General features: G+C 44.2%; 1 protein-coding gene across 4 annotated transcripts in view; it reads left to right on the top strand.

Moving 5' to 3' along the window:
* BIN2 (bridging integrator 2) overlaps positions 1 to 8,230 on the top strand; it is a 30,690-nt gene extending 22,460 nt beyond the window's left edge. For 2 of the 4 annotated variants that reach the window (XM_070271440.1, XM_070271441.1), the window contains exons 10-13: positions 2,239 to 2,992; positions 4,712 to 4,792; positions 6,858 to 6,932; positions 7,416 to 8,230. In XM_070271440.1, the coding sequence (XP_070127541.1) occupies positions 2,239 to 2,992; positions 4,712 to 4,792; positions 6,858 to 6,932; positions 7,416 to 7,424 (919 nt within the window). In that variant the 3' untranslated portion in view covers positions 7,425 to 8,230. The remainder of the gene's footprint in view (positions 1 to 2,238; positions 2,993 to 4,711; positions 4,793 to 6,857; positions 6,933 to 7,415) is intronic. The other 2 variants (XM_005611196.4, XM_070271442.1) reach the window with 1 other exon arrangement.
* The last annotated feature ends 4,248 nt before the right edge of the window (positions 8,231 to 12,478 follow it).

Genomic DNA, 12,478 nt, shown 5'->3' with positions numbered 1-12,478 from the left:
CTGTTTACCCCCCCTTTTTTTTGTGGTGAGGAAGATCCGCCCTGACTAACATCCATTGCCAATCTTCCTCTTCTTGCTTGAGGAAGATTGTCCCTGAGATAACATCTGTGCCAGTCTTCCTCTATTTTTTGTATGTGGGATGCTACCACAGTGTGCTTTGATGAGTGGTATGTATGTCTGTGCCCAGGATCCAAACCCACAAACCCTGGGCCACCAAAGCAGAGTACACAAATTTGACCACTATGCCACTGGGCTGGCTCCTGTTAATCCTTTTTTTAAAATTGTTTTATATGAGGGTGTTTTTTTTTTTGTATATTCTGGATATTAAACCTTTAATGATATGCATTGCAAATATCTTTTCTCAATCTGTTATGGCTTGCTTTTCCACTTTGTGTGTGTGTGTGTGTGTGTGTGGTAGCTATTGCCTTCATGTATTCTTTGTGTTGCTAACTGTAAGCAATTCACTGGTCCCTCAGAATGTGATCACTTTCTTACTCTGAAGCCGTTGTTTAGGAAATTTTATTATGTCCCTACTCTGTGCAAAGTTTTATGCCAAGAGTTAGGGATCCAAAGACACAGGACACTTGTCCTTTCTCTGAAGTGATTTACAAAAAGTTGAAAAGAGAAAATTTGCCTTAGGACTACAAGGGATGATATAAGCTTGTACATACAAAGTGCCTAATGAGACCTGTAGGGATTCCAGAGAGGTAAGTAATTGCCAGTGTGTGGATGGTCGGGGAAGCCTTTAAGGAGGTAGTGAAACTGAGCTTGGGCCTTGAAGCAAGAATAGGGCTCACATTTGCTATTTGTACTGCTCATTTAGCAAGTAGTTACAGACTATTGAAAAGAATCACCAAGGGGCCAGTGTAAACTTCCTAGACGAATTCCCTTTTTCTCCAAAAACTCTGTTTCTCCTCTTCCCAGCATTGAAAGCCAGAGTTCTCTCTAATTATCCATTCATCTGAAACTTACCATCACTTACACCAAGATGTCCCGGAACCTTGTAGGGAAATCTGGTCTTTTCTTACTATGTCCTGGGCCTTCTAAACCTACTGATCCCTAGGATGCTAGTGCTAGAAAGAACCTTATGTCACTCAGCTTATCTCACATTAGAAACCCCATAGGGCAGGAATTAAGATTTTCTCTTTCTGTTCCTCTGCCCATTCCCCATCCTTGTGCCCAGGACACAGCACATAGTTGGTACCTGTTGAGTAAATATTTGTGGGTTGCTTAATCAGTTAGTGGATGGTACATGGGAAGCACTTGAGGAGGTGAGTAGGAACCAGGCCGATGTCGGCTATAGAAGCACTCAGCACAGTATCCAGCCTGCTTGATAAATGTTATAGTCCACTTTCATTGTTCGTGGCAGTTAAGTTCTGTGAAGTCACCACGAGCACTGAATTAGTGAATACTACACCATCGCTCCTTGGGGAAACACAGGGTTAGGTTCTTGTGAGCCCCTGGTCCCAACAATTTCATCAGCCAATCAGTATATAACCTTGTCTTGTGTGTGTTTCTGTTTAAAGACAACTTATTTAATCTGTATCGTTGACTCATTAATATTGAACTGACGGCCGACAGCGCTGTAACACACGCCTGAAGGAAGCTTATCCAACATCGTATTTTCTCTGTGAGTCACCTCACTGTCTTCTCACTCTTAGACAGCACTTTAGCACTACACTTGGAGGCCATTTTAAATGGCAAAATCATCAGCAAAAAGCACAACGATGTGAAAAACATGGCAAAAGGACACATTTACAGTATGAGAGCAGAAACAAGAAGGCCAAGGACTGCCTTATCAGAACTCAGAGGGACAGCGCTCGTCACGGACTCAGTTTCCACAGCTTGCACATGTCTGTGACTGACTGTGAAAGCACCAGAAGTATTGATTTGGGGTTATAAATAAATTTTAGGGAGTAGGTGAATTTGCAAATACAGAATCCATAACGATTAACTGAATCTTTTCCCCAGAGAAAATATTTCATTAATATTTTGCTGTGTTTCTTTCTAGTCTTTTTCTTTATATATTTTACATAATAGAGTTGTGATATAGATAAAATTTTATAGCCTTTTTCACTTTACTTTATAATGTAAGCATTATTGAAAATTACATAAACTTTCCAGTATCATTTTAAATTGCTTTATTATTATTATGTGCATGCATCATATTTATTTGGGGGTATTTAGGTTACTTCCAGTTGTTAGGTCTTCTGAGTCTGAATGCCCTTCCTTTTTTAGCGGCAACAGACGCTCTTTAGTCATCTCTCCCCCAGTTCGACCATCTGTGGTCTCCGGCCCTCTTACCTCACCTATCAGTCCCTCTGCACTTTCCTTGAAGAGTGAGAGGGACTCCACCTCTGCAAGTGAAGAAGAGCTGGCATCTGATCCAGCCCAGGGAGAAGACAACTCTGAGATCAAAGAAGAGCCCTTAAAAGATGAGGAAACAGAGGAGGAAGAGGCTGAAGCAAGCTCCTCTGAGGAGGAAGAGCCTCTGCCAGCCTGCAATGGCCTCACCCCGGCCCAGCCCCCTCTCACCATTGAGGGTGGCCAGGCCCAGGAGGAAGTTCTCCCTTGCTCCGCAGCTCCATCACCAGGCAGAGCCCTAATCCCTTCAGAGCAGCCTTCATCTCTCCCAGAAGTAGTCCTCCGAACCCGCACCTCCAGTGAAGGATCTGAACAACCAAAGAAGAGAGCCTCTATCCAGAGGGCCTCAGCACCCCCCAATAGGCCTCCTCCACCCAGAGCCACTCCCAGCCCCAGGCCCTCCTCAGGGAACACACCCTCCAGCCCTACAGCCTCTGAACCGAATTCACCCACCAGCCCCAGGGCCTCCCTGGGGGCTGGGACTCCAAGTCCTAGGGCCTCCTTAGAGGCCTCTCCTGATCCACTGCCACCAGAGAAGCCAGTAAGAACTCCTGAAGCGGGAGAAAAGGAAAACACTGAGAATCTGAACCCAGAAGAACTTTCTACATCTCCTACCTTGATCTCTCAGGTGAGTGGATCTGGCTGAGTCTCTATTCCTCTTTATAACCTCGATGTAGATCATTTTTACTATAGTTAGGTTTCCCATAGTTGATAAGATTTTATGTCATTTTATTATAGACTCAACGATACCCTTAGACACCTCTTTGGTTCTGTGGATTGTTTCATATTTTCACAGCAACTAATTTAGTGACCTGTACTCTTAGGGTAATTGACTTCTGCAAAGGGCTTATCTCCAGTGTTATTGTGAGCAAGTTCTTACTAATTTTTATCTTTTGCTCCAAGTTCTGGGAGTTCCCAATATAAAGAACCTACAACTAGCATCCTGAGCTTTACCTTTTTTAATGGGGAATGGGGCGGAGGGTCTTTAGTTTGTCATATTTGTGACTGTGGTAAATAGATACCAAGCAAAATGGCAGCAGCAAATTTCGAAGTTGTGTCTTCTTTGATGAGAGAGACCTAGAAGAAGGAACGCACAGAGGAAGGTAAAGCAAAAGGATGGTCTTTTGAAAGGTGAGAATATGTTTGAGAAAAGGATTGTGTTAAAACATAGACACAGATCTCCCGGGGAGCACCCAGTTCTGTGAAGGATCTGGATATCAAGTCACATTCTATTCAAATTATGTGGAAAGGCTACAATATAGAAGAGAGATTTGACTTGTTCTGTAGGACTACTGAGGGCAGAACTAGGCCCTATGTGTAAAGATTTGTTTTTTAAAGCACATTTTGGATCAATACATGAGGAACTTGCAGCAATTAGCTATGTTAAAAAAATGGTATGGAGGGGCTGGCCCAGTGGCATAGTGGTTAATTTCGTGGACTCTGCTTTGGTGGCCTGGGGTTCACAGGTTCCGATCCCGGGCGTGGACCTACACACCACTCATCAAGCCACGCTGTGGTGGCATCCCACATACAAAATAGAGGAAGATTAGCATAGATGTCAGCTCAGGGAAAACCTTCCTCAAGCAAAAAGAGGAAAATTGGCAACAGATGTTAGCTCAGGGACAAGCTTCCTCACACACACACAAAAATGGTATGGGAAAAAATTTTTTTAGATATAGGGGAAAGGGTATACAAGGAGCTTCCAAAAACTAAAATGGGATGGGCCACCTTGAGAAATAGTTCTCCTTCCTTGGTGTTAAAAGCCAGGGCTGTGAGATCAACTGTCAGGTGCACTGTAGAGAGGATCATGGTAAGACATCTGACTCAGTGGCATCAGGATTCATCCATTCATTCCACAATTACTTATCGAGCCTGCACTATGTGCCAGGCACCTTCCTAGGAAGGGGAGTATCACAGTGAACAAAACAGGAAATTCTCTGCCTTCCTGCAGCTTACATTCTAGTGGTGGGGGTGCGGGGGGAAGGATAGACAAGAAACAGAATAAATAAGTAAAATTATAATGTAGTGGCAATAAGAGATATGGAGAAAAATTAAGTAGGGGAAGGCACAGGGAGTGGGGCCTGAATTGGCAATTTTAAACAGAGTGGTCAGAGAAGGTGGCGTTGGGCAATGAAAGAGGCCAGGGCATGAGCCATGTGGATATCTGGGATGTCTGGTACCCCTCAGATCACAGCACGCTACTACCTATGCCTAACTGAAGGTTGACCAGCTTACCGTGGGAGCCTCCTGTTATCTGAGAGGCGCTAACCTGGACAGAGAGCGCAAGGGTGGCATCGGGGTGTGAGGGTGCAGGACTTTCTTCTACATTGTACACTTTGATCCACAGGTGTTTTCAGAGTCTGGCAAGACAGGGAAGCTGGAAGGCAAAGAAGAGAACAACGAGCTTACGTCAGCTGACTCCCCTCAGGTACTAAAATCCAAGTCATCACCATTGTTACGCCCTCAGTCTTGATTCACATGAGGTGCTGGAGGGCCTAACAGAGCACCATGTAGCCCTCTCGCTTGGCTCTTCCTAGTCTGCGGTAGCTATGCAGATTGAGAGAGACGCAGGGCATGTGGGTAGTGAATAAGCAAGAGTTAAGGTGGGATTTTGAGGAGGGAAAGTGTAGCCACTTCTCACTTTTCTGCACTGAAAAAAGCAACTCAATGGTGTGGAAAATCCAAAATTAATTTAAAATTGACTTTGTAATATATTATATGATTTTAGCATGGAGACAGCGACAGAGTGATCTTCTGTTTGACTCTGGGGAATAGTAACATAGGTTTGCATCCTTGGGGTCATCTTACTGAAGGGGAGATTTTGGGGACCAAGATGCTGTCTGACTATTTTGAGGAACAGGCTATTAACTCTCTCCTCCTTGGGAAACAGATACAGGACACAACCTCCTTTCCCCTGAATACCTCCTTATATTTGAGATTTATAGTGCTTCCTTACTCCTATCCTCTCTTGTGGGATTGCTTTTGGTCATTGGCTAAGGAGGTGTATTTTTCCTATGGAATTAAGCAACGAGAACATCCTAGACCCTAGCCTACCAGGGTCATCAGTCCTCTGAAGCCTATGTTCTACAAGATCTGTTCATTCCCTTGCAAATGCATCATAAATCATAGTTTTTCTCAAGCAGAATTATGGACATATCACATATAAAAATGGGTAAATAAAATGTTAACCGCTGGGGCTGGCCTGGTGGCACAGCAGTTAAGTTTGCACATTCTGCTTTGGTGGCCTGGGGTTCCCTGGTTCGGATCCCAGGTGCGGACACACACACCGTTTGGCAAGCCATGCTGTGGCAGGCGTCCCACATATAAAGTAGAGGAAGATGGGCATGGATATTAGCTCAGAGCCAGTCTTCCTCAGCAATAAAGAGGAAGATTGGCAGCAGACGTTAGCTCAGGGCTAATCTTCCTAAAAAAAAGGGTAACCACAAGAAAATCTGTTCTTGCTCAGCCTTTGAATCACCTGACAGAGAATGAAGGTTTGAGAACCTTCGGGGAGGTAGTACTATCTTTGAGGAAATTCATGGCCTGGAATTGCAGGAGGGAGTAAGAAGAAGGAAAATTTCCTTAAAGGAGAAATGTAGAATTTCAAGTGGCTGTCATACTATTTGAAATTGGTTCTACTTTAAAAGGGTGAATTTTATAGTATGTGAATTAAATTTCAATTTTAAAAAATTTTAAAAAATAGGGGCCAGCCCCATGGCCGAGTGGTTAAGTTCACGCGCTCTGCTTCAGTGGCCCAGGGTTTCACCGGTTCAGATCCTGGGCACAGACATGGCATCGCTCATCAAGCCATGCTGAGGCGGCGTCCCATATGCCACAACTAGAAGGACTCACAATTAAAAATACACAACTGTGTACCAGGGGGCTTTGGGAAGAAAAAGGAAACATAAAATCTTTAAAAAAAAAATAAATTCACTCTAAACCTTCGAGTGCCAAGGTCTTCTCCTGGGTTAGCAGTTCCTAGACAGGGCTTCCCACACCTTGGGTTCCCATCTTGAACCTAGAACTTTTCCCAAAGAAACCATTACGCCACTTGCCTCTCCTAACTGCTGTGGGTTAGGATCATCTAAGTGTGAGAGCTGCAGTGTGTTCTTGAGGAGGGTTAGTGTAAAAGTGGTAGGTAGTGGTTTTATGACCTCTGTCATACCCTCACAGACTCCCACATAGATATACGTACAGATGCATGTCACACAAATCACACAGTGTCTGATCATGGACACAGCTGTGGAGTCCAAAGACCTCATTTCCTGTCCCAGCAAGTCATTTTTCCCTTTGAATCTTGGTTTCTTAATCTGTCAAAGAGAATGACAAGTAAAGCCTTCCCTGATGCCTTCAGGCTATAGTGCAACTACATCGGATGTTTGCCCTTGGTGTTGTCTGTGACCCTTGTAAAGTGTCAGGCGCAGAAGCCCCTTTGAGCTGAGAGGCTGTGGGGGTTGAGCCACCTCTTACTGGCAGAACTCTTCTTTTTGTAGAGCCAAGATCTTCAGCTTCATGTGTCTGCAGTTCCAGAAGAGAGCAACACCATAGCACCTGAGCCTCAAGAAGAGGTAAGGAGGCCGGACACACAGAACAGGATGGGTGGTAAGATTGGGCATTGGGGGTGGAGAGAGGTTTGTTACAGGCTAGGATCCTTACCGTGGGCTACAAGGGGAACCCAGCAGTGCTCTACCCTTAGGGCAAAGCGAAGCAGGTGGGAGCCAGAGGAACCAAGGGTAAACTAGGACTTTGTGGGGGTTTTGTGCTCATTTCCCAACACTTGGCCTTGAACCTCTTGACCTCTCACCATAGCCCTATCTCCTAAGTATTTATTTAGTTATATCTGGACTTATTTGTTTCAAAAAGGAGTTAAGATATACAAAAGGCATACAAAAAGGTAAATACATATATATACACACACACACAAAATAGAGCAAAATAACTCAGAAGTATATTAGTGACAGTGACGTAAAGTGGAGCCATGAATTAGGCAAGTACAAAAATGTATTCTATAAAGTAAACTTACTAAGGGCGGACCACAAAATTGGTTTCAGACTTTGTAATATCCAAGAAGAGGAAAAGCTGATCAGTTCACCCAATTCATGATGCCCATTCCTTAAGAGAACAACAACTCCTGCTACTAAGATGGAAATGAAATTTCTCCTGTGAATCCTCATAAAGAGATGGTGAATGATGTAACGAACAGTACCTGCAGCAAGTCTTTGCAATAATCGCAAACACCAGTTTCACATCGCCTCCCTCAGTAGAGGCTGGTGGATACATGAAATATAACTCGATAGAAGCAAACTGAGTTTCTACCCTCGTTGAGTGGTTAGTGGGAGGGCAGGTCAGCATCTAAGGCAATCATGTTTATTTTCCAGGTATCTACAATGCAAAATACACACCTCTGAAGAAGAACTGCCAAGACCTCCCCACACACACCTCCCCAGAGTAGCTCATTGGCTAGAGGGTGTATAGGTCAGAGGGACTGAAGATCCAGCATTCACTTCTAGGTTCCCAAACAATCTGAATGCTAGTGGTCCCTAACGACCTGGCATTAATGGAGGCTGAGGAGCAGACTTGGGGGGGGAGGGACGCAGGCTTGGGACAAGACACCGTTAGACTCAGGGAATATTTAATGCAGGTTTTAGTATTGTTAGAATAGTAAGACTTTATATATTAATTAAAGTGGGGCTAAAATGGCTATAAAAAGCAAAAGCATCTGTAGACACAGACAATTGTCCACACAGAGACACACACCACACATAACTCAGAGAATAGTGAACAAATCTTTGACTTACCACTCATTTTGCAAGACTTAAAGAACAGATTTTCAGATTGTTGAATAAACTGTTATTCTACGTGTGGATTCTTTGTTTGACACGGGGAATTGTTCCAGCCCAGCACACTGTTCTCCACTGAGGCAAGGTTATTGATTCTACCTGAGGTTCAGAAAGTGTTAGTCACATCCCTGACCCCTAGACCACCCTACCTCCTGGCTTAACTCTCAGATGATGCCAGGGGCTTCTCTCCTCAATCGAGATGCTTTACCGCATGTCCCCCATCTCGTTGGTTAATAAGCAAATACCCCTAGAAAGAGCTTACATTTTAGAGCTGTATCTAGTGTTTACAATCTGGTTTACAATCTGGTGTAAATAAGGATCTGAGCAGGATGGAAGAAATGGAACTCCAAGGGAAGGGAAAGCATACAAAGTATGATAATATAATAGAAATGGCATGGAATTTGGAGTCAGAAGTCCTGGATTCAAGGCCTATCATTTGCTTCTGTGAAAACATTAAAACCTAACTTTAAAATCCTATCATCCTGATAAACACACATCACATGCAAACGGTCATCCACCTTTGCGTTTATTTCTAGGGGTGATGGACAGTGTCAGCATTCATTCGGTCATTCGACAAGCACTTACCGAGTGCCTGCTCTGTGCCACGCAGAGAGATATATGAGAAACAGAGAAATAATGATGAGGGAAAAAAGTAAGAACTTTATGGAGACAGAATATTGAGCAGGGAACAGAATGGGCAGGATTTAGCAGTGGCTTAGAAGACATGATGAACACTGAAGTTTTCAGGAATTATTCTAGGTTAGGCTTCAGAGACTGGAATTTGGTGGTGCCATTCCCTGAAATTGTGACTACAGGAGGAAGTGCATCATGTGGGTTCTTTGGTTGCAAGCAACAAACTGACACAATTAAGCAATAAAGGATATGCTGAAGGCTATTAGGCAGCTCATAGAATGGAAAGAACAGCCAAGCTGCAGAAAGGACAAGAATCAGCCCACAGAGGTCTGTAGCAGGAATGTATGGACTGCCCCTCTAGGCAGTTGTCATTGCAAGACTCAGCTCCAGCCACCCGCTGCTCTCCAGATCCAGATTCCCTGGAGAAGGAATCTAGCCCAGTTGGGGGGGGGGGGGGGCATGTTAGTGTCTACAATGACGGGAAGACCAGTGGGGGTGGTGGGAAGGAGAGTGGATTACAAAGAATCAGGAGGAAACTTGAGGTGCTGGAAATATTCATGGTTTTGATTGTGGTAATAGTTTAATGGGGATGTATGCATGTGTCAAACTGGTCAAACTGTACACTTGATGTGCAGTTTCCTGCGCGTCCCATAGAAACATTGGACATGGAGTTTGAGAACTTGTAGGACTTTCCAGTAGATGTGTCTGTTAGGGAAGTAACATGTTTGTATTTAGGAGTCATTTTTCTCAGATCTGATCCTGTTAACTCTTTTATTTGAAAACCTTCAAAGGATCTCCACTGCTGTAATGGAGAGGAGGTTGCATGCCCCCCTGGCTATTTTAATACTTCTTCTCGAACGCAGCCCACTCCCTTGGCACTCACAATCACTGCTGGGAGTGATGATCCGGGGCTATTGGAAGGTGAGGGAAATGCTGGGACTACAGGCCTCTTGCTGCCCAAGGCCCTCCATGACCTACTTGGAATGCTCCTCCCACATTCATCTGGCAAAACCCGGTTCAGGCCTTTTTCCTGCAGGGCTTTCCCCGACCCTCATCTCCTAGGAAACATCCTCTTCGAGGAGGGCGACAAGCACCCAACAGGCAAAACTGAAGTGGAAAAATTTACTAAATTGAGGGGTTGATACTTTATTTGCATATGGCTCTACTGGAGGCTCCAGGAAGGCAGGGGAAAGGGCCAGTATGCTGGGCATGAGTAATAATTTTGCTTACCTATGGTAGGCAGTCCCAGCTAGGAACCAACCTGTTTCTCCTGATTTACAAAATGGTAAGGTTGGCCAGGGGAAAGGCTAGGACTTAGAAGACTGCCATCTTGGCAGTGACACAAGAAGGGGCTGATAGCCAGTATAACTGGGTGAAGATGAATATTTCTTACCCCTGTCCAGGACTCCTGGAGGTATGTTGACAAAAGGATAGCTGCTCCAGTTTCTGAGCTTCAGCATTCAATCCTTGGAGAACACTGGTAGCTCACCACCATATGAGCTTCATTCATCATCTGTTTTTTGTGTGCCCTCGAGTCAATTCCGACTCCTAGCGACCCTGTGTACAGCAGAGTGGAAGCCTGCCTGGTCTTTTTTGCACCATCCTCTCACTTCTGACGCTATATCAGATAACGCCCCACTGCTATTCACAGGGTTTTCATGGCCAATTTTTCGGAAGTGAGTGGCCAGGTCCTTCTTCCTAGTCTGTCTTAGTCTAGAAGCTTCACTAAAACCTGTCCATCATGGGTGACCCTGCTCGTATTGCTTTCAGCATCACAGCAACACGAAGCTGCCACAGTACCACAACTCAGATGGGCAGTGTGGTTCCCTGACCGGGAAACGAACCCCGAGTGGAGAATGCCAAATCTTAACCACTAGACCACCAGGGCTGGCAGCAAGATGAATATAAGTTAATAAAAAGGTCAGCCTAGCCAGTCCTCAGATAAAAGAATATCCAAGAGATATGGAAATTCAAATTCTAAGGGTTAAATTCTAAAAGTGGACAATTGCTTGCATTTACTGACAAGCTGACCAAGAATTCCAGAAAAGGCTGAGATTTTTCTTGTATCCTGGTCGATCTCTCCCAGAGCTTATTCCATTAGGCATTGAAGACTGTTAGACCCACCGACTCTCAGAGACCATCCAGCCCAGCTGACTGCTGATTTGCTGTTACTTTTTCACAATTTAATTTGATACTTAATAGTCTCTCACAAGCATCTTGTTTTTCCTTTAAAATGTAAGGTTTGCTAGCACATGATTTTATCCCTATAGGCACATACTATTCATTTTAAAATAGTAAACATGCAGAAAAATAGGCTCCAATATGCACATGCTCGGCACCAAATTTAGCGTAAAATAAGCAATACTGTAAACAGTGTATGTACTCTGCTCTTTGATGTATCCCACATATTCTGAATGTTTCTGGTGTTCTCTGAACATCTTACCTGGTCTGTCAGTATTGTCCTTCACATTTCTGGAAGGCAGGGACTAGGTGATGTTCTTGCCATTAATTGTCCATAGAGATGGATACACATAGATGAGCCAGCCCTGGTCTAGTACTTAGAATTCGGGGCTCTCATCGCCATGGCCCGGGTTCATTTCCTGTCGGGGAACCACACCCCTCATCTGTCGGTTGTCATACTGTGGTGGCTGCAGGTTGCTGTGATGCTGAAAGCTCTGCCACCGCTATCTCAAATACCAGGAGAGTCATGGTGGACAGGCTTTAGCAGAGCTTCTAGAGTAGACAGACGAGGAAGAAGGACCTGGACACCCCTTCCCAAAAAATTGGGCATGAAAATCTGTGAAAAGCAGCAGAGCATTGTCTGAAGTGCTGGAAGGTGAGAGGATGTCGCAAAAAGAGCAGGCAGAGTTCAGCTCTGATGTACAGAGGGGCAGTAGGAGTCAACTGTCGGCACTAACAACCGATACGTCTTGGCTACATGTCCTTTCCTTTGCCTTTCTTGGTTGGATTCGCAGTTTCCAACACATGGGCTTTCTTTTTCCTTACTGATAACTGCTATGCCTTTAAAAATATATTTAAATAAAACGAATTTCATCAAATTCTTCTGTTTTTTTATTTCCTCTGTTTTTTACCAACCAAATAACATCTTTAGGAATGAAAGCCTTGCTTGTTTTGTCTTTTTTTCTCACACATGCCTCTATCCTCTGAGACTTTCTCTTTCATTCTTTGTTCCTCCCAAATGAACATGCATAAAACCTGTCCCTCTATCGATCTATATAAATATTGGTTCCAAACTTAAAGAACTCCTCACAGGACTAAGAAGTAAGCCCAGAAGCCTGTACCACTGGGATGGGAGGCAGAATAACCACAAGAGTTCTAACCCTAAGAAGAATTCAAGATAAGGATAGGTAGCATTTATTGAGCACTTACCGTGTGCCAGGTAAGGTTCTAATGCTTCAGATGTATTAACTCATTCCCACCCCCACAGTAACTCTGACACAGGTGTTGCCCCAGAGGAATGAAACCAGTGATTTGTCCAAGGTCAACAGCAGAGCAATTCCAGAGCCCACGTTATACTATTACATCCTTAGTCATTGAGTTCCTCATTAGTTTGGGAACATTACCTGCCACCAAGAAGCAAGTCAAGAGATGGCTATAGTATGGCATTGATTAATAGTTAA

Source organism: Equus caballus, chromosome 6 (genome assembly GCF_041296265.1).
Source record: "Equus caballus isolate H_3958 breed thoroughbred chromosome 6, TB-T2T, whole genome shotgun sequence".
NCBI classification, from domain to species: domain Eukaryota; kingdom Metazoa; phylum Chordata; class Mammalia; order Perissodactyla; family Equidae; genus Equus; species Equus caballus.
This window is presented reverse-complemented; position numbering and strand designations above follow the sequence as displayed.